A 22,586-nucleotide genomic window follows, 5' to 3' on the forward strand; every position below is an offset into this window, starting at 1 on the left:
ATTTTTTTGTTTTAGAAATTTTTTTTTGTTTAATTTTCATTTTTTTTTTGAAATTTTTTTTTTTAGAAAATTTTTTTTTGACGTCTAAGTGATGTTACAGACTACGGCTGAGGCCAGCCCTGGTGAAAGGACAGGACGGGAGGGATTCTTCTTCATCCGGTTGATCTTTAATAATAAGATCATTCTTCTCAATCCACAGCCTAATACCATATCATATGTCTGTGTTACATATGTTTTCTGTATTGGAGTAGACACTGGTCTGCGTTTTGGTGACGCCCCGCCTCCTTCTAGAACCGACGTCATGCTTGTAGTATCATTAATGGCACCTAGAAAAAAAAAACACCTAAAAAAAACCCCGTTTTTCTTAAAAGTTTCTTTTCAAGTGTTTCAGATGTAATTGCTGCTCCCCTCTCCTCCACAGGGGGCAATAGACCTGATGACTGATCATGGTCCTTGAGTTCCTGAGTCACGTGTGGCTCTGTAGTTCATTTACATTCGCTCCATGTATAATGATATTAATATTTGTGAATGGACCACATACAGTATAATCTGACCCGCCTACCCCCTCCCCCTCCCCGCAATAAAACATGCATGACTAATGCATCCAATCAGCCTTTATACTCAGTAGAAAACAGCGAATCCTGTGTGAGCTGCGGTCACTGACTTTACTGTGACTGTCAGATGTTTTCAAAGAAACACTTTCTTGTTGCAACACAAAAACAAAAGGTTTCATTTTTGAAATTCTAACTTAATTCTGTTTTAAAACTTTAAACGCTGCATTATTGACGTTAATCAAACCTTTGCCATGTTTTATTTAGCGTTAAAATGATTAAAACCATGATGTGGTTGTCAAAGATTGTAAATTAATGTGTGTAGTATATTACTATGCATTTAAGTTGAAATATACAAGTGTAACAACACCCGCAGTCTCTCGCTCTCCCTCCCTCTCTCTCTCTCTCTCTCTCTCATGGATGAGGACTGTTGCTGCTGCTGCTGCTGAGTCTGGATCACGTGCCCCTCCTCACTCAGAGCTTGGTTTTCTGCGGCTCCGCAGCACCAGCAGCAGCAGTAGCGGGAGCAGCAACGTTGAGGCTCGGATGTGAGATGCAGCTCAGAGGATCCCGCTGCTAGAGACAAAAAAGTTATGGCTCAGTCATCGTCAGAGGAACAGCTCCTGCAGCAGTGTCTCTGTGCCATAAAGTGCATGAGTGGTGACGCCTACTCTTCACTGAGAAGCACCTCTCCCGAGGGAGGAAACCCGAAATTACGCATCACTTTATCCCAATAAAAACTGGAGCTGTGACGCGTCAAATACTCCAGAAGACCTCAGGTATTGATGCTGTGTTATTTTATCTTTTTTTAAATATTTAAGTAAACAATATTTGATTCTCCTGGCTAATAGGTGACACGTTAAAGTAACAGCTATGAAAACGCACCACACAAGTTTTTTTGTTTTGTTTTTGGTGTAAAAACTTCCCACATGCACGGCGGTCTCACTGCAGGTCTGTGGCTCTCTCTCGTCAGATGGCAGCCAGATGACATCTTGAAACTCAGCCTGTTTAAGTGTCAGTGCTGTGCCCGAGCTGAAGGAGCCTTTTCTCGCCTTGTTGAGCTGAGTGAGGGGCACAATGCAACAGGGCCGTGAAGTGGAGATAACATCTGGCTCACAGCCACACACAGTAAGACCTCCTTGTTCTTTCCTTTCACTAATGCGCTTTTGTGGATGCCTCCGTGGACTATAAGCCAAAAGCTTTCGGGAAAACACTCAGGAACGTTTTTTAAAGCCCGTGTATTCACAAACCATCGGTGGGTGTCTGGCTCTTCGTCGATATGTGGCTTCTCTAGTCTAAATGAGAGGAAGTTCATGAGCAAATGGTTGAAGAGAATAGAAATTTAAATAATAGCTTTAAATACTAGAAAATTCACTTCTGGCTTATTGATTTATATATTTAATCTGTATTTTTCTTGAAAATGTCAATTAAGTTTCTTAAAAAAACAGGTTCTGATTTCAAAGTATTTATTTGTTCTGGTTCCTCTGCTCTTTTATGACAGTATGAATAAAAAGTAGTTCTGGATGAAAACAAAACAGGGCTGGGGCACTCAAAACTGAAAACTTATACCGCAAATAATCTCCGGTGTATGGAAAAAAAACACTGCTTTTGTACAACACTGTTGTAGGTAGTTGTTCATACTTGCATTTCCTGCAACTTTATGTTTTCATGACTCCAGCGCTCTCTTCAATTTCTGGGTTATCGATTTACTCAAATTGATTTATTAGCCAAATTTCTATATTTAAAAATCACTTTTGACAGTGTTTTCATTTGATTGACATTTCCCAGCTTTTCTGGGCTGAATGATGATCTGTTGACAGAGAATAGCTCATTAAAATAATCAATACTGCATCCATTCATAATATACATACATATACAAACATAAATGTTTCAACATGCAGAGTATCTCGTATCTCGAGGTTCCACCGTAGAAACAAATGGAACAAGTGGAACCTCGAGATACTGTGCATACGAGCATAATTGGTTCCATGACCGAGCTTGTAACTCGATGGGCTCGTATCTAGAATCGTGTTTTCCCATAAGAACTAAGTCGGCGTCTGTAAGCGTGCTCGTATCTCGAGGCAAAACATTTGCTCGACGGCTTGCTAGTATGTCAAGGTGCTCGTATTTCGAGGTTCCACTGCACAGGCTTCAGTTCACCACTGCAGCCCTACGAACAATGTGTATAACTCTCTCCATGTTGCTCTGTGAGTACTGAGTGGTACTTCAATTACACTGATGTCAGCAGAACTGATAAAGTGTGTATTTTCATGCTCGCTCTCGTCGGACTTTTTCACAAAGCGAAAACCTATTTTTGCCATTTCAAGCAAAATATCAATGTTGCAAGTGAGACTCTCAGACAGTCATCCGACCCCGGTGTGTGTTTTTCAGGAGGCATTAATTGTCCTTGTTGCCGCTCCTCCGAGCTCAAGTGGAGGTTTTTTTAAAGTAACGGTGCTGTGTCAGACTTTTCTGTTTGACTTTGTCTGTCCTTTAAAATGTCTTCCTAAACTGTAGCTGTCAACCAGAGTATGTAGTGATCTGTCAGAGAGTGTGCTCCTGGACAGGCGTGACTTTGTTACAACAGGAAGACCTCTTTGTCTTCTTTACACTGTCAAAAACTGTTTGTTAACAATAGCAGGCTGTGTCGGAGCAGGACAAACATGTTGACACTGCAAACCTGTAAATCACTGAAGGCGTTTCTCCTAAAGCTGCAATGACCAGTGGGGGGCGTGGGTGGGGGTGTTACCCTTGCAGCCATCCCTCAAACTGATTGAAGACTGAGTTTCTACACTAGTCCAGTGTTGATGGATAATTGTGAGCTGGTTTTACTTTGACTGGCAGCCACATGTTTAGAGCGGCTGTTACAACTTGTATCCACTTAATCGTGTAAGAGCTTTTCTTTTTTTTCTCCGTGACCCACATTCAAACAAAGCAAAGAAGTGAAAAGCTCTCCAAACTTACATTCCTGCCACACAAGATATAAACATGAACTGAATTTCTCCCAAAATTGCCTACCTGTGCTAGTAAAATATGATCAACCTGCACATTTAAATGACAATTCATCATTTTATAATGCTTACTATTGTAGCGGTAATAATAGCGGACAAATTAAGGTCTCAACAATTGTCTTAATTACTATAAAATACTATATATATATTCATATATGTATGTATACATGTACAATTTTTACTGTCAGTAAGTGAAAATATCATGTATTACTGTATATGTTTTTGAATAAACTGATCAAGTTTCTTTACTTAAAGTTCTCTAAATATCGTTACAAGTACAAAGCAACAGGAAGGAGACAAAACTGTGTGTGTAACGGGTGTTGTTTCAACAGGCAGACAAATACCTGTTGTACCCGATTTACCACTTAGCCTCTTTGGTTTTAGCCTCTAACAGTCTACTGTTATCCGACCTGCATAAAGCAGTACTGATGATAGTCATAGTATTGTAGTATTTGCTCTTCTTACCTTCCTAAAGCTACTGTTCAAACCAAGTTAGGTTTAGTAATCCATTTAACAAAAGCACAATAACAACGTTAACATGCAAGTTGGTGTCTTCTAAGTAATCAGTTCATGTTGCATAACATAAGCAACAATATACTGAGCATTTAACAAAGTGCAGACTCTGATCTAAAAATCTGCTCCCATTGGTTTGTATTTTAGGCTGCATTCACACAGAAATAAGGCAGCGTGGACAACTGGTACTGCATGGGGCCAAATGTTCTTCCTTTTTTCCTGCTGTATTCTGCAACTGTGCTGTGTGGTGAAAACCTAACACCTCTTTTGAACTCCTTGGTGACCTGTGTCACTGTCAGGCATCTTTTAGTCTTTTAGTACTTGTCAGTCTCGCTCATGTAACTCGAGAAGACGTGTTTAGTACAGTATAAAGTACTATTTCTACCTCCAACAACAGGACCGGTATTCTCTAAAGTCTGGGAATACACCATGACATCAGGTTTATAGAACAAAGAAAAACAGAAAAAAAGAATCAATCAAAAATTGTTCTGGGATTTTTCAGTAAGTGTTAAAAAATATTCATGAGAATTTTTGAAAAATGCATTTTTCTTTTTTGCACGTTTCTCACCAACTTAGATCATTTTGAGAATTTTTTTTAGGAACTAGTAAAAAAATATTTTAAAAAAAGTAAATATTGGACTAATCCAAAGCAAATCTACTAATACACTTGGATTCTACTGTACTGCTTCACTCACAGGAAGACTCTACTGGCTTATTGCTCTTTTCATTTCAGTAATTCCTGGTGTCTAACTGTTAATTTCTTCATGCAGGTTCAAATCTAATACTGGTGCAGCCACAGTTCCAAGTGTCCTTCATCCAAGCTGAGGATGACCATCTGAGATTAGGACATCTGACCTTGTTCACCTCCACAGCCTGTAGTACACTGACCAAGCTAGCCACACAGGTAACCCAAGATACATCAGCATGTAATGTGAGCTACATGAAATCTAAGGATAAGTCAATGTGTTTTGCCTCCTTCATCTTGTAAAGAAGCAGGAACTCCGTGAGCAGTGACAGAACCAAGGTCATGAAGTAACTTCATGTTAGATACTGCAGTAGATTTACCCAAGTCTTTTGTTGAAATAAGTACAATACTAGGCGGTCTGGTGTATGCTGGATACTGTATACATGACATTTCTGTACATATGGACCTTGAATATGGTTTTAAAAATAAAATAAAATAAAATAATGAATTCAATTTTTAAGACTAGAAGAAGAGATACATCCACTGACTGATTAACAAGGCAAACAGTTACACACTAGCTAAAGAGCTGTACTGACACCTTCTGTGTGAAGACCGTTAACCAACAGCTGTGACTATGAATGATTTGAAAGAAAAAAAAAAACTCAAACCTTAAACACACAATGTCAATTTCCTTATTTTACATTAACTGTTTTTTTCTTATAATTATCTCCCATGTTCAGCAAGTGTCTGAAGAAATAGCTTCATCTACAACATTACGCCTGATAATATAAGACTAAAATATTAATATTGGTACAGATATTATAGACTATAGATTGACTCCTCGCTTTAATTTTTTTTACATATCAGATTGTAGGGCAAACTAAATATTACTTCAACTGGAAATTAGTCATTATTTATTTGATACTAGTTTCAGGTCATTGTGTCAAGACTGAGTGTGACACACGCAACCACCAAGGTGAATACACCTCTGTCATGGTATGGTTCACCAGGAGCCAGGGAATGTTTTATATAGAGGGATAATTCACTTTACTGTAAGAATTCACTTGTAAATTGGCTCAATGATTAAAAGAGAATTCTTACTTGTCACTGTGTAACAGTTCAGAATTGTAGCCCAGGGGGAAATAGCAGTTCATTGACAAAAGGACCTATAAAATTCTTTATTAGTTTACTTAGTCTGCCTCTTTACCTCTTCGAGTTCCAACCCAGTTAACAGCCAACTACAGAAACCAGTTTCCCAGAAGCCAAATATCAAAGTTTGGTGGAACTGTTTAACTCCTGATGATATGAACTGTAGGTCAGACAGAGTTTAATCATCTCCATGTTGTCATTAAAAAAACCTGTTCAGGTAAAAGTGTGTCAGGTGTTAATTTTTACTATGACATGTTGATCAACAATCCCCGCCTGTGCAGCCTTCAAAACTTCAACACATTTACAAACATGCATGTAAGCTCCATCTGAGGACCACAGCACATGGGGGAAATATTTCCCTTGCAGTACACTGGCCCAATTCATTCCCATTTTAATCCGCTCACCGCTCCCTGCCTCCTTTGGTCTTGGCTTCTTAAACTTGTCTAAGTCACACTTAGTGAGAAAGGAAGGCCACGAAAGAGGGGGTATTTTAACTGCTGGTCGGTTGGACTTTTCGTCTGTTCTTCAGTACAGTACCTAGTGAATCACATCAGTGTACCAACCCATTATAACAAAGTGAAGTATTTCAGGGGGAGTTCAATAACGTGGTTGTACAAGTTTAGAAGGAAAATGAATGTCATTGGAAAGGCCCAAATTATCAATGATCTGTGATGAGTTTGACCTCTGACCCAAGAGGCTTCTTCAGTTCTGACTGACTACTGGGAAATTCTGGTATTTAACCTCAAAGGGGCTGCATACCCGTAATGAGGGTCGTTGTAAAAAGGGGGGCTGCAGGTGTGGTGAAACACCCTATTCTAAGGAGAGCGGAATGTAAAGTCAGAGTGACATTTTTGTCTGTGTCTTCCTCAGAATGAAACTGTCAGTCAGTCAGAACTGAAGAAGCCTTCACGTCTTTAAGAAACCTACTCTGTCCAGTTCCCTCGATGTAACTATTTTTTTAACACAACATGACGTTTTGCCTTTCAAACACTAACCTATGGTCAGACTGACATAGATGATGATCAAACACAGACACACTCAGTTGGTGCAGTGTAGTTTTCTGCAGCCCAGCTTTACGTCCTCATCATCTGCTGTGACAGCATTGTAGAAAATAAGAGAATTGACTGACATGGTACCGCTTTTTAATCAAAACAAAAATGCTTCAATATATAGTTAAACATGATTCGACTGCACATTGTATTCACATCTTCCACTTTTGTGTATATTTATGATTTTTGGTCATTCATTGATGTGCTATTTAATTGCTAATCCATTGAATAATGGTGAATTGTTTACCCTTTTCCATCATAGGAAAACTGACAGTCATGAAACTGTTCAGGAAGGATGCCACGGACACGAAAAAGGAGAAGCACATCAAGTATGAGGACCCTCCTGATGGAGGCTGGGGCTGGATGGTGGTGCTGCACTGCTTCTTGGTGGGTCCACAGTTATTAAATGTGATGTACATCTTTTGAGTTTTACCCTACAAAAAGGATGTCTTTTCCCTAGGGGACCCAGAGATTTTCCTTTTGTTGCATACATTTAAATTATATTTCTTTGAGGGTAGTTGAGGGTAGAAAACAAAATGCTAACCAAACAAAATGGTACGCAACAACACACTGTCACCGTGACCAAAGTCAGCAAACCCAAGGTCAATAGAACACTGACCAAGTAAATGAACAGAATCTTGACAACAGTTCTGAGAAGATAAAACTACCGGTACTTATTGTAAATAATCTTTCTCAGAGACAACACACGTTAACAATTAATCCAATTACACATGAGAACACCTCTGCCTCAGAGGCAGCTCTCGTTAATAATCAGCCTTTAATTCCTTTGAATTCTAGGTTAACGTCCTGGTGATGGGTACTCTGAAAACTTTTGGGATCTTCTTTGTGGCCTTCCAAGATGAGTTTGGGGGGTCGGCAGAGAGCATCAGCTGGATCGGATCCATCATGTCCAGTATGCGGCTGTCTGGAGGTTTGGCCTTTCATGCACACTCTCTTTAACTCTGAGTATCAGAACACGTCAGGTTTGACTCTTCAAAGTTCAGAGAACAAATGTTCTTTCTTCTTCTTCTGTATCCTCGTTAGCACCCATAGCCTCAGTGGCCTGCGCTAAGTTTGGAGCCAGGATAACCTCCATCACTGGAGCAGTGCTGGTCAGTGGAGGATTTCTCTTGAGCATTTATGCAACCTGTGTGGAGTTCCTCTACGTCAGCATGGGAGCCATAGCTGGTAAGTGTGACTTAGACCCAGGTCTATCAGTCAGGTCAGACGAACGGAGACGCTGAAGGAGTCTGAGCGCTTTCGGAATTTGCTTCCCTTATCCACACAAAAAAGTCAATGATCTGAGTTTGTTTTGCGTGCTAGAAGGCTAGAAGTGTGAATTCACGTGTTGTTCATTAAAGTTGTTTTCTTTGTATTTGTGTTAGCCTTTGGATATATATATATGTATTTGGGGGGTTTCTAAAGGGGTCTTTTTAAATATATTAAATGTCCAGTTTCCTGTGACTGACATCGTTTCTGAAACTGAAACCTTTTTAACACAGGAATGGGTTTTGCGCTACTGTATCAGTCCTTCTCTGTGGTCATGGCTCAGTACTTTCGAAAGAGGTTAGCCACAGCATATTCGATTGCACGTTCTGGAATGGGCTTGACCTTTGCCCTTGCTCCATTCACTCAGTTGCTCCTGGATTGGTATGCTTGGCAAGGTAGGCCACATAAATATTTTCATTAGCAGACTCCATTTTGTTTTGGTTAACTTATGAGATTTATTTGTGTCCCAAATCAAGGAGCCATGTTGATATTCGGTGGCATGATGCTGAACCTGGTGGCCTCCGGGATGCTCCTGCGACCCATCAATGTGAAACCTCCTGCGCTAAACTCTACCTCTTCTCCCATCCAAAAGAGTCCTACTGTTTCCCTCAAGAGCTCCTCTGAGAAAGAACTCACTAAGAGCTGCTTAAATGGCTCCTCTCACCTAACCAATGGCATCGCCAGGTCAGACTCCTTCCCATCCCCCCCTCCTCCTCACAGAAACACTGAGAACCTGGAGGGCCAGTGTACTCAGGGACCCCAAGACCAGGCAGTGAAGCCTGAACTGACCAGACTGGTCCACGGTGGTGCGAATGGTCACGAGCCCCACCATGACACGAGTCAGTGTAAACCCACAGCTCCAGAGAGCTTAGCCGAGCTCAGCAGCAGCATGAACGGATTCTCTTCACCTGCCAGTTTACCCACAGAAGTCAACAAACCCAAAGTGTTGGATTTCTCCCTGCTTAAGAACCCATTCTTTTGCATATACACTTGGTCAGTTGTGTTCAGCCAGCTGGCCTACTTCATCCCCTACTTCCACCTGTCGGCCCGGGCCAGGACCCTGGGCATCGAAGCCATGGATGCTTCATTTATCATCTCTGTGGCAGGTGAGTCCCACACTTCTCAGAAGTTCGTATTGTTACCTTAAAGTTATAGATTAAGATTCTCAACAGTAAAGTTTGATGAGATCTTGATATGAATTTCAGCACGCTGCGGTTTACTTTGGCTACAGCTGGTTCTAGTTGTGTATTATAGATTAAAGAACACTCTTGACAAATGTGTCATCAAAGTGCAGGGCGTATGGGACATTATTTGCCATTAAGCCTTTTAATGTAACGATGCACCGGCATAAACTGTTTAATGGGTTCAAATCCACCTAGACCCCGTCTCCCGAAGCCTGGGGTGACGGTTGCAGCAGAAAAGAGCATCCAGTAATTTACTTTGGAGTCTCCCACAGTGGCAACCCTTATTAAAAGGGGAGAGCAAGTGAGGGATACTTGATATTTCATACTCTAAGAGTAAGAGTAAATCTGTCTGCTGCTAACTGCAGGACAGAAAACGACTTTAAGCCATTCAAATCCACTGGCATTAGTAATAAAGTAATAGATGAGAGAGCCGTGCCACAGCACAGGACCTACACTGGATAAAAACTGGTCGTTTTTTTCTGGGCAATTAAAATGGCATCATCCTGTCTGACAGATGGTGTCGGCGTCAAAATTCAATGCCCAGACTTAGAACAAAAAAGGTTAAAAAAAAGAAAAGAAATGGGCAGCAAGTCATAAAGGCACCTGAGTCAAACCTAATAATATATATATTAAAGATCCTCAGCTTTAACTATAGAGCTGCTCTATGGAGCTTTAACAACCGGTACTTATGAATCATCCGACCAATCAGAAGCCAGACTGGGCTTGAGTTCAGTTATCAGTTACTCGTACTCTTTCATAATAAGTTGGTCGTATAAATAAAGTTTTTTATTATTATTTTGCCATGTAGTACTGATTTACAGGGATTTTACAGTGATTTCTGCTCAAAATCAGCTCCCACCAGACAACTTGTAGCCATTAATTATTTGTTAGCTGCTCAGTCTCTGCAGTCTTATGTAATGGGTGTTCTTACATAAAGGCTGATCTTTGGTCCAGTGGCCAGAGTTCAGCAGCAGTATGCCACACTGATGAGGCCTCACCATATGAACAGGAAACAGCATTAGCTGTGAGTCCACAGACCACATGCACGTGTTCCTTCTCATGCTTTATAAATAATTAAAACACTAGAGATGAGGTTGTGTGTTTGTGTCAAACGTCCTTCTGTTGTGCAATCTAGGTACTGTGGTATCATTCAGTATCACAGATTTTAGGATGTAGTGATTATCTTCCTGAGGGCCTGAGAGTTTCTTTCGTGGTTCTCAACCTAAGGTGATAAAATTTAAAATATACTGAATTTTAAATCTCTTAAAAATGTGAACTTTTGGCCCACGTCTGTCAGAGTGGTACACGTTACCACACTGCTTCCAGAAGGAACGTTTTATCTAGGGTCATGTTACAAGTCTGGTTCTTTTAACTAGATCCAGGTCTTAGCTCCGTCTGAGCCTCGATCGTGATTTGTTTTTGTATATTTTGATTTTGGTTTCAAGCTCAGCTAACATTTAGTTTAACTTCAGTTTTTTAGCAGGCAACATGAAAATGAAAGGGACAAATGTGTGGAGGAGTATTTGCAAGTGTTGTCACCCAACAGAAAGGTCAGCAGTTCAAGCCACAGATTGAAAGATACTATTTCTGTGTGGAGTTTCTCAGGGTTCCTCCCTTATTTGCTCGGGGGCCGTTCAACAGTATTAGTTGGTTTTTGCATCTGCCTCCCTCCTCCCATCAAACGTCTACAGAACTGTAATAAAATCTGTCTGACGACCAATCTTTCATACAACTCGTGTCATGTTTGTTCTGTCAGATTGTCTGCTTGTGCGCAGTGTTTTATGAGAGAATACAGAGATAGAGACGGAGCCACAGGCGTCACGCCCACCACAAAGACACTGTTCCAGTGTCCTGTAGTTTCTCTTTCCCCAACGTGGTGCCTGTGACTGAGCCGGGCAGTGGAAGCCACCATCATCCGGGGGTCAATCTGTCGGTCAACTTTCAGTCCACCAGCACTGCAGCTAACTAAAGTCTCTAAGCAACAGCTCACAGAGTAAAGATGCTGACATGGTGACAAGAAGAGCTCTCAGTATTGCTCCTGTGCAGTTCTGGAGAGGCTGACACTGACAGAAGAGCGCTGAGGCAGCAAAGAGGTTTAAATTCAGGTCGGCAACTACCACAGAAGAAAATCAATACTTGCTTTTATAACTTCCTAACATTGGTCCGGTGACAAGATCTGTGTATAAACATAATAGGAGCAGGAACTCTAATACGAAGGAACAGGAACTCATATAATACTTTTATAATGGTAAAAAGGCAACACAAGGTTTCTATGTTTGTTTATCTGATGTCCTAAAATCTCAGGTTCAAAAAACTCAAACTACTCCTGGTATTGTCCCTAATGTCTGGCAGGAGATATTTGATTGAAATATTTGTCTATGTTTCCACTGACTCCATCAGAAAATACACTATAGATAAAAGTTGTTGTAGTTGTAACATTTGTTAGTTGACCAAAACTTCCAAGGGAGTGTTCAACTGCATATGCTCTTTATACAATGTCAGGCAGGATAACGACTGTTGGCGTCCAAACCAAAGTCCCGCTGTACTTGGCCCTGGAGTGTGTCCATGTGACCCACACAGTGGCATACCCGTTGGTACTATTCAGTGGGGAAAGGACTAAAAGTTAAAATCGAAGCTTAAGGAGCTACTTAGAGAGGCCGAATTTAAGATGCCGTATGAACAGGAACAGCTGCAGACTTGGATCAACCTGCTGCAGCTTGTACACACAAACAAAGTCACATCATATCTGAATGCAAGCAGGGACACCCCAGGACACCGTCTTTGGTCAATGGAGGAGGACACACAAACATAGCACAGCTGCTTCGAGCCATTATTCACACTGTGGTCTGGAGAGACTTCCTCAGTCCTGTTATGTAAGTTAAGCAGAGGCGTTTGCTGATGAAGCATCTCATCCAATGGCTCTAACCTACAGGGGGTGATGTGGTATCAACCCGACGGTCGGCAGTGCCAACTGACAAGTGCAACCGACTTAACACTCCAAAGAAACAGATAGCTGCTTTCTTTGAGTGTGAACGGGACCACCACCTCAATCACCAAAGACTGCAGAGAACAGTGGTTTTTTCTTTCTACACATTATATTACAGTCTAGAAAATTTGATAAAATCGCAAAGAAGCCCAGAAAAAGTTCATATGAAGCAGAACATGCCTTTCACTGGTGTTTGCAGCAGCGATGCAGAGTCTGACCAGAGGATGAGTAACTCTGATCTGCACAGAACCAGTTTGCTTCATTGATCAGTGGCTAAGCTCAGCCTGCTTGTTGCTATTCCTGTGACGGTCAATACGCTCCTGCAGTTTCCATACTGCCTATCCTGTTCCAGTTGACCTCAGCAGAAAGCAGCACAAATCTTTTCTTTGTCAGTCATACCAGTATAGTACAAAGGCTGGTCGTTTACATACACCACACCTGCAGCTGCCTTGTTCCATTACTGAAACATCACTTCATTACAGAAGCTACATCCTTCCAGAACAAGGTTTCATGACCTTGTCTGTTCAAAACTCTTCTTCTGAGGTTCCGGCTCCTCCCTCAGGTGATTCAATGTGGCAGCATTAAGAACAGTTTTTTAACTGCAGGAGCCAGATGTTGATATGATAAATCACACAAAAATGTGATTTTCACAGAAGCTGAGCTTTATGGCCACCAGATCCTGCAGTTCTGCAAAATGATTGGAGGAACTGTTGAGGATGCACCAGGGTTCACGAGTGACGTCGAAAGACAAACTGCAGTTTGTTCTGTGCTTTATTTGGTGGTGTGGCCTAACCAAACTAGTCGGGCCAAACTGAAACTGGGTTATCAGAGAACTTCAAAAATTTGCATTGCAAATGTATAACAAAACTTGAAAAGCTGTTGCCAAGTAGAGATCAGTAAGGGCTTGGAGCTTCACGTATGTTGTATGACAAATATCAGCCAATACAGACACTATTTACTGACAATTACAAAACAAAACAAAGCTAACTGCTAAGGTCTACCCCCAGGACCAACATGACTTTCTCTATGAGACATGTAGTTGCTGTGTATAAGTAATTGTACCAATATGACTGCACCCCCAGGGTTTTCTGTCTCCTATTTTCCTTAATTCCCTCTACCTGTTTTTCCTTTCTTTCAGGTATAACGGAGACCATTTCGCAGTTAGCCTCAGGCTGGGTCACTGACAGGAATCTGTTCCATAAATACCACTACCACAAAGCCTATCTGATTCTCTGTGGCCTGGTCAACCTTCTCTCCCCTCTGGCAGATTCCTACATCCTGCTCATGGTCTACGCCGTCTTCTTTGCCGTCTTCTGTGGCGGCTACATGGCTCTGCTGCTGCCTGTTCTAGTAAAGAAACGGTTTTATCTTAACCTTTTACACATGTGCTCCCTCTTAAAACACCACCTGTTTTCAGTTAGAGCCTCACAAATGTCCAGGTTCCTTTAGTTGGTTCAGTTCTATGGAAGCGTGAAAATGTACCAGGTTCCCTCTTGTTAAAGGGAAAATGCAGCATTCTTTGCTACAATGATAAACCTTCTTCCTTCATAGTTAACACAGTAGTAGGTCAATTGTCCTTTAGTTTAATAAACAGGTAAATTGTTTACATTATGTACATACTCATGCCAAGGTGACACAGTAGTAGGAAATGAGTAGGTCCTGGGTACGATTCCCCCTAGCCCTGAATTCCCAAGCCTAGTGGGTTGGTTTGCATCAGAGAGGTCACTTGTTGTTTAAAAAAACCCTGTCAAATCACTGGGACTGAGCTGAGAACAAATTAATAAAAATAAATAAATATGGTACTTTCTGTGGGAACATGAAATATATTGGGCTCTGGGGGCTAGTAATTGAAGACTGTAAATAAGATACATCATCTGAACTAGCTGTGAAGCCATAACTGTTTCCCAGGAAGGCATTACGGCTGGTCATTCATTTAGAGCTCAGCTAGAAAACGTTAAAATTATTCTACAATATCAATCAGAAATCAACAAATATAAAACTTTACACCACAATTATTGTGTCAACTAACTATGCAACACAAAAGAGTTTTTATTCAGAGATGTATTATTTTTAATAATCAGTCTCATCTGAGGTTCAGTTAATCTGCTAACAACATCCTTTTTACTTCTTTTCTTTGGGGTTTTAGTGTAGTTGTGCTATCATATAGTAAATAGTGTTGTTATAACATAGTCAGCCTTTACTAGTACTTTTTTTCCACCTTGAATGCCTGCCACTATAAAAATAGAAAATGCAGACAAAGGGTATCAGCCCTGAAGTCGTATATTTTTTCGTAGCCTATTGAATTGAAAGAGCGTAGAATTCAATGTTTCCCTTCAGTTTTAGGACATTTCCTGCTTGAATTATTAACTCTAATTGGCATGTTAGCTACACAACGGAAAGAGTACATTTTATTCTGAAAATCAGAACAAAAAGCATTTTGCCATAAAAGGTTAGTATGGGCAGTTCAGGAAACTACAGTGTCGTGTGCTCTCTGTATCTGTGTGACATTTTACACACAATAACCAACAGTGTCACTCTTGCTATTATATTAGCCAGGACTGCATTTCCTCTACAAAACAACACAGTATCAGACTACACAATCTTGTGAATAATAAATATTTAAGTACTGTGTCACGGTGTCACACCAACTGTCGTTATGGGTGGGACAACGTTTGAGTTCAGTTGGAATCAGGTGAAGACAGAATAACGTATTGTATGTGGTGTGACTTGAGTCAAAGGTCAGGACCTGCCTCAGGCCAAATGGCTGAGCCTTTTCAAATGTGATGACATCAGCTGTGAGCTGTGTTAGTCCAGAGTGTTCAGACCCAGCAGGTTTATTTATAGGGCAGGTTTTAGACCCAGGTTGTTCTAATCACTTGTACGTTTCTCCAATCTCATCTTTGACGCCTGTGATTTTTACCAGTTGATAACGATTGTGGTGACAAATTCTGCTCTCAAATGAGACGTGTCTCTCACACAGACAGGGTACAAAAAAATTACACTGGGTTCATTTCAATATATATATATATATATAAATCATATAAAGTAAAAAATCTTTAATGGCAACTTATTTCTGGGCTGATTTAAGCTAATTTTCTGATTTGATTTTTGGCTAATTGGCTAGTTTCTATATTTTGGTAAACTTTTATCATTTTATGATTTTAGTTTAAACTAAATATTAGCTTAAGCCTTATCTTTACAAGGTTAACCATTGACTTTCTCCAGTCCTTTTTGTCTTATCTTTAGCTAATTTCTTGCTGTTACAGTAACTTTTTCCCATCTTGATTACAGTTTATCTTGAATTTCCCTGTGTTATTTAACCTTTGAACGACCTTTTGCTCATTGCTCTGCCATCATAGTGGAGCTGGTGAATATGGGATGAAAATGTATTTAATCCAATTCCCTTTCTAAAATTAGTTGATATGAATGGAATGTTTACATTTTTATACTGTCCCATTCCCAGGGTGAGTCTATTTCTACCTTAGTGTGTCACTGTGCCTAACGTACATACAGGTATATACGGCAGATATTTGATCCTAAAATATGCTGATGTAGTTCAGCAAGGGAATTTTTGACATTATTTCAGATGTTATCTAAGACGCTGCTTCACCTACACGTTGACAGGTCTGTGCTTCAAGTTGACAGTTTGTCAGTGTAATGTTGAAAACCTCAGGCTGACAGGAGACAAATATAAAACGGTGATTGACATCTGTTGGCACAGCCAAGGAAAGGAAAGAGAAGTGAAGTAAAGGAAAGGTCTTGAGCAAACACATGTAGATTATATAGATGCTGTATGAGTTTCAGCCTGTGTTCTGTGTTGCTTCTCAGGTTGATCTCGTGGGAGCAGAGAAAGTCAACAACTCTATGGGCTTCTCCATGTTCTTTGTTGGCCTGGGCTGCCTTACAGGGCCCCCTTTAGCAGGTGAGTTGATCCTTTCACGGAAAACTTTAACCCACTTTTCCAAACGCAATCTTTAACCAGCATGTATTGTACATGTGCAATGCATTTGTGAAGGATTATGGCCAGCATGACATCACTGTAGGGGGAAGGTTTCCTGTTACACAATGTGCAGGCTGAAGTTTGCACACATGTCAAAGTGTTTTCTAACTGTCAGTTAATGAATGGAGGGATTTAAAGCCTTCTCATATACTCTTTTCTTACATATATTGGAAAGGACTTTACAGCACATACTTCTCTGGGGCCCTAAATTCCTCGCAGTGCTTCTAAATTTGTGTTTGCCTCTCTGTGTGTATGCAGAGGCCACAGTGTGAAGAGTGAACCTGACAGGAAAAAAACAACCTATAGTTAGTGCTGCTCACCACAAAGACAGGGAATTAGTTTTGTTTTATTTGGGCTTTTTTGGGTGGGCGGGTGGGGTTGGGCGGGGGTTGATCAGATTTAATCCTGAATCCAAGTATGTTGTTGTTTGTTCATGTCAGGGGTTTAAGTCGCTTCGATGACGTGATGACAGGCTGTTACTACAGGTGTGGAGAGATGTTTCTAATCTGGGATCAGTTTTTTTTGTTGCATTGTTTTTGTCAGATCAGGTTATTTCACAGTTTCCCCTGCTCACTATGACTTTTCTAGGTCGGTGTGAAAAAAGAGACAGTATCATCACCTGGTCAACACGTGGCATAGACTGTGAATGATGAACTAAAAAAACGAATGGGTCACTGACAAACGTACCAATCTTTTCTTGGCAACATAAAGTATTTCTAGAAAAAAACGACCCTTGCGGGTCTTGATATCTGGCCCTAGTTAAAGTGTGTGTGTGTGAGGGTTTTTCCTTGAGATTCCTGGTACAGACACTTGATATGGGTTTAAGGGTTAAAACGTGTCTTCTTTGAGGTGGTATGGAAATAGCATGTGGCTCTGTTTACCATTCCTGTGGTTAAAGCAAAGACTTGCAGTGCACAGATCTGCCTACAGGCTGCAGGTTGTGACAACACCCTCCTTCTGCTGTTCCTTCCCTCAGGCTAATCTGTCTGTTTTAGCAGCAGCAGCAGCAGCTGCACTGTGAATATACTGTAACTGCCTTTTCTTTGTCTCAGACCAGTTGATCTGTTGGAAATAAACACTCACATGAGAGAATTTTAACTACACTAGGGAAATAACTAACTGTCAAATTAAATATAAGAATATGTATGCATTAATAACTTTGTCCATTTTAAGCTAACTCCTAGCTAACCTTTTGTATCTATTTACATTATCAAACAAAGAGATGCAAAAGTAATTCATTTTTATCGATTTGTGTTATCGCTAACCTAATTTGTAGCTTTCTGGCTAAATAATTATTGATACTGTCTGAGCTAGCACTTAGCGATATCATAGACATTTACCTCTTTATGTAAACTAGAAATTTTAACCTCTCACAAATTCCTCACTATTTTGTAGAGCATCATTTTGTTGACAGTTCTTTAAGCCTGTGTTTTTATTTACTAAATTACATTTTTATTATGATTATTTTTGGAACTACATAAACACGTTTTTTTTTACCTTAACCTAGTGAAGTCCTTGTGTAAAACACTGCCCATGCTATTCTCATTGTCACATTTTTTTAAGGGTTGTGTGAATGAAAAAAGGAAAAAAATCTGTATATACGGTGGGAAACAATAGAGGAGACACTATATGAAAGCATGAGAATGGCAGAATGTTTCAGATCTTACTTAACAGTATGGCTCAGCAAAGTTGTCGATTTGTACCGTTAATAAGAACAAGGAAGCAATTAAAAAGAAGCTAAGGTTGCCAAAGACTGACTGTGATCACCAAGCAAAGATCTCTGACATTAGAAGAAGTGGAAAAGGTGCTACTGATTTGGATCAATGGAAAGCAGGGGGAAATTGTTTCAGTTTTGGAACTTTTCGGTTCATGAACAGCCTTCAGGAAAGAATTAAGTTCGAAAATCAAGGTTCCACAGTGTATGTGTATATATATACTGTATATATAAAATGTACATTAGATAGTAGCTCTGCTCTCATGATGAGGCTGTGGTATCGGTTGATGTTTCCCAGGTTTCCTCTATGACTACACCCAGACCTACGACTGTTCCTTCTACCTGGCTGGACTGTGTTATCTCCTCTCCTCTCTCTCCCTGTTCATGGAGCCACTGGCTCAGCGTTGGAAAAGCAAGAGGGAACTCAGTCAAACCAAGCGGGCGGAGGGAAGCTGCAAGACCAATGGCTGCTTCAGCCCTGACCGTGCAGAGAACGGTGCGGTTTAGGAACTTTTGGTGTTGAATGAGCGTGGTCACGACCGGACCATGGGCCGACGCACATTGGACCAGCTTAAAGTTGGAACTGTAGTGACTTAATCTCTTTAAGCTCGTTATATTGACTGGAGAAAAGACGAAGAATGTGACCACCGTAGCATAATGTATAAACATACAGTAGTCAGGGAAATAGTGAAATGTTAAGTTGGACTTTTGAAGAAGCCAAAATTGTATCTTGTCTTCCTTTTGTAAAAGTATATACATGGTAATAGTGAGGGCCCATAAAGACAAATAAAACAATGAGTTGCCAACACAAAGGGTTGGCGTTTTCAAGGTCAAAAAGTGGTATTAATGGGTGAAAAAGTTGGTCCATCATACACTGAGTTGCCCTGACGTCCCAGTCATTTGTCAACACAGACTAACACAGACTTCAGGAACCTGCTCTTTCACATGCTTAAATTATCATTACAAGTGTAATTCAACATCATTTAAGAGCTGTGTTATGTTTTTAAGAAAGCAAATAGTTAGACCCCCAGGTGGGTTTGGAACATATTGACCTACTGGCGACTTAGTGAATCTTACTAACACATTTTGTTTTTTGTTTGTTTGTTTTTTTTTTTTAAAGAAGGGCCTGTTTTTTTAAGGTAATACAAGATCTGTTTTTTGTTTTTTTAGTGCTGCTCTGACACGAGTTATGGTGACTCCTGATTTTGAAACTCAAAAACTAAATTTACCAACATCTTTTCAGACACCAGACACTTAGATAGACACCATATATCATCTGAATACAATTTTCCGTTTTTTTTGGTGACACACCCAAAATAACACAACACCTCAAAGAAAAGCAGTCTCCTTTGGGCCTAATAATAATAAAGTACGGTAAATAAAAAAATGAATCGCTGCCCATCACGCTTCAGAGAAAACTGAACAAATAAGCCGTCAAAAATAATTCCTGGAGTTAAATTAGTCATTTTAGGAACATGCCATGTTTATAGTAAGAGTGAACTACTGTGTTTGTTTATATACATGCACACATTATGGTCTTAATACACAAATTTTCAAGGTTGTTCAGAACACTGGATCACATGTTCAAACTCGCATCATCTGTTTTAATGCTTTTATTTACAAGATTTGTGTCTTTGAATTATGTCTTTTATTTATCGTCCCATTTATTCATAAGTTGTATCCGAGTATTTGTACTTGACAAAAACAGTAAATGTTTCAATGCATCCGACTGTAGCCACGTGTTAGCAAAGGTGAAGCAGTAGTGGACTGAAAGTATGAATGGCTTTTATTTTTTCAGGTCTACATCTGATGCTCTGCTTTCTTAGCCAACACATTTAGATCAAATATTTACACTCCAGTCTGTTTGAAGTCCTCACATCAACAACTTTGTACAATCTGTGTTACCTATATGTTGAGACACTGCTCGACAGTCAAAATATTCTATGCAATGAATTCATTTTTTTAAAATTTCCTCACAGTCGGAGCACGGCCCATTGTAATGATGTTGATTTTTATACGATCTATCTTTTTAACTCTTTGACTAAGTGTGTTTTAAAATTGTTACTGGACCCATGGGCCCCAAACTGACTGTTGCCTAGACTTCACAGTGCCTGCAGCAGCAATGGCCTTTGACAGCAATGCCATTTATGACTTTGTTGTGTTAATATTTGGGATTCTTAATTTCCTGAGGAGTCGAGGGGGTTGTTTTCCACCAGTTTGCCTTACAAGATACTGTATCGCATCTTTACTAAGTCCCTGTGATGTCAGCCAAAGACACGTTAGACACCGTTGTTAATTGGGAGTTTAGACATTGCGAATGGCCTGAGAATAATGTGTTTTGTTATGCTGCCCTCTTGTGGCAGATGAAGACACCTGCTTAAAGAATGTCATTTCAATTAGAGGCAAATTATTTCCCCTCAACTCACACTCTCAATACGGAGAAAAGGCTCTTTGTATTGTTTCAATAACGACAGTCACGAGCAAAAGCTGTTCTGGCTCGAGAGCTGCATTCACTTCACGGTCAACACGAAGGCCATCTGGGTATTTTTTTTCCCCCACTACCAATAAACTTTTGATATATAATGCTTTAAAATTAAGTAGATTTGGTGTTGGGTCTCTGTCCTAGTTATTTGAAGTTATTTTAACTTTTTTTGTTTGAGCAATACTTTTTATGGCTCTTGATTGTGTTTGACATCTGAATTGATCTCATGCTCGTGTGCATCGAGGCTGTTGTTTTACTGCTCCTACCACTGGGTGTGTCTTTAGCTGGTAGTGTTTAGGAAAATGAGTTAAACTGATCATAAATGCCTTGTTTCAAACCTTGTATTGGTGCACACACAGCTAAAATAAACAGACCTGTGTCTCAGACTCTTTCTGTGTGGGATTAAAAAAAAAAAAAAAAAATGGAAAAGATGGAGAAATTCATCTCATAGCAAAAAAACCACCAACCCACAAACACACATTGTATTATAATTCATACATTTTATTGACAAGATTTTTTTAATGTTTACACATTAATATTACACTCAGTACCATTCTGACATTTTTCTACCCTTATTAAACCTCTATTTCAAAAAAATAATTACATTAAAAAAATAAACTTAAATCAGTTAAAACAAACAAGGAAGTTACCTTACCTGAGAAGGTAAGACTGGGTGGCTGAATTTGTCATCCATCGATGGCCTGCTGGCACCAACTTCCATCCTGTAGAATCTCTGAGGATAACAGAAAACATTACTTTTTTAATATTTATAATTATTATAATAATTACAAAACAACAAATTGAAAGCACAGGTGGAAGACGGTGGAAGATATAAATAAATCTACATTAATATATTTTTTATCAGCAAAGGTAGTGAGATAAAATTATTTTAGTATTTTTACACATACAAACCTGTAGTAGAACTTTTGGTAGCCTTATTTTTGGAGGGAAAAAAACACTCATGATGTAAGAAAAAATACATATAAATATTTTTAAACATGATGACAACAAATTATACTTTTCACATCAGTGTTCAAAAGTCAAATTGTCCAGCATTTATTGACCAACAAAATTTCAAGACCAGGGCGAATGATAACCAATCGATTTTGGGTTTCTTTGCTTAATTTCCCCAAGTATTACAAAAATACTTGATATCACACATTCTTTGGAGAGGTATTTTGATAAATATGTTTTTTATACAAATGATTTACATTAGAGAATCATTTCTAAGCTTTTACATAAACTTTTACTTTTTAAATATTTCTTTCCTTAAAATGTATGTGTCAGACCTCACTGAGATTTTTGTGTGCACAAATTAATTATTTACTGAAATTAACCAAAACTGACCTGTTAGTTGAGGCATAGCACAAACCACTGATGTGCATCATGAGGCTGCAAACATCTAAGATGAGTAAAAAAAAAAGAAAAATATTTAGTGACACTTAAAAAAATACAAATATATTCACATATGACACTATACATATATGTACATATACAGTTATATGTAATTTACATTTTCTTATATTTATTCAAGATATTTACAAATACTGTTCTAGGTTAGCAGGTTAACTGGGAAGATGATGATTATAAAAGGAACCCACCAAATTGTCTGCTCACCTGAAAACAATCTTTCTCTGTTAAATGTTTCAGTTGTCTACAGTGACAGTAGCTGTGTTCAGCAGACTTGGAGGATGTGCAGGATTGATTTTCCTGTGTGTCCGAACCTCTTTGGAGTCTGTAATCAACATTAGAAATTAAATTAGTGTCTGTTCAACAACAATGACTACTTTAGTCAGATATAATCCTGCAGGTATTTTCCTGTTAGCTACTAATACATGTTGCAGTGAAATGCCAAATTACACAGTGTTTAAAAGTGTACCAGCTTTTCTGAAAAAAAAAAGTGCTAAAAATAAATCATGTTTTCACCAATCTTTCAATCATAGTGAGTCGTTTGTGTACAAGCAAAGGTGAAGCATACAATCAAAAACAATAT

At 39.4% G+C, this 22,586-nt stretch overlaps 1 protein-coding gene across 6 annotated transcripts; it reads left to right on the top strand.

Moving 5' to 3' along the window:
• Positions 1–6: 6 nt before the first annotated feature.
• On the top strand, positions 7–20,940 carry slc16a4 (solute carrier family 16 member 4). Of its 6 annotated transcripts, none has more exons than XM_025059070.1 (9): positions 7–4,979; positions 7,221–7,345; positions 7,757–7,889; positions 8,003–8,146; positions 8,461–8,622; positions 8,704–9,333; positions 13,536–13,747; positions 16,226–16,319; positions 18,410–20,940. In XM_025059070.1, the coding sequence occupies exons 2-9, from the start codon at positions 7,235–7,237 to the stop codon at positions 18,616–18,618; spliced, it is 1,695 nt and encodes a 564-aa protein (XP_024914838.1). In that variant the 5' UTR covers positions 7–4,979; positions 7,221–7,234; the 3' UTR covers positions 18,619–20,940. The 6 variants fall into 6 exon arrangements, with proteins under 6 accessions (XP_024914838.1, XP_024914834.1, XP_024914836.1 ...); XM_025059066.1 differs by having other exon boundaries at positions 7–2,470; positions 2,527–7,345; XM_025059068.1 differs by having other exon boundaries at positions 7–1,679; positions 4,846–7,345.
• The last annotated feature ends 1,646 nt before the right edge of the window (positions 20,941–22,586 follow it).

Source organism: Cynoglossus semilaevis, chromosome 10, assembly GCF_000523025.1.
Source record: "Cynoglossus semilaevis isolate Cse_v1.0 chromosome 10, Cse_v1.0, whole genome shotgun sequence".
NCBI classification, from domain to species: Eukaryota; Metazoa; Chordata; class Actinopteri; order Pleuronectiformes; family Cynoglossidae; genus Cynoglossus; species Cynoglossus semilaevis.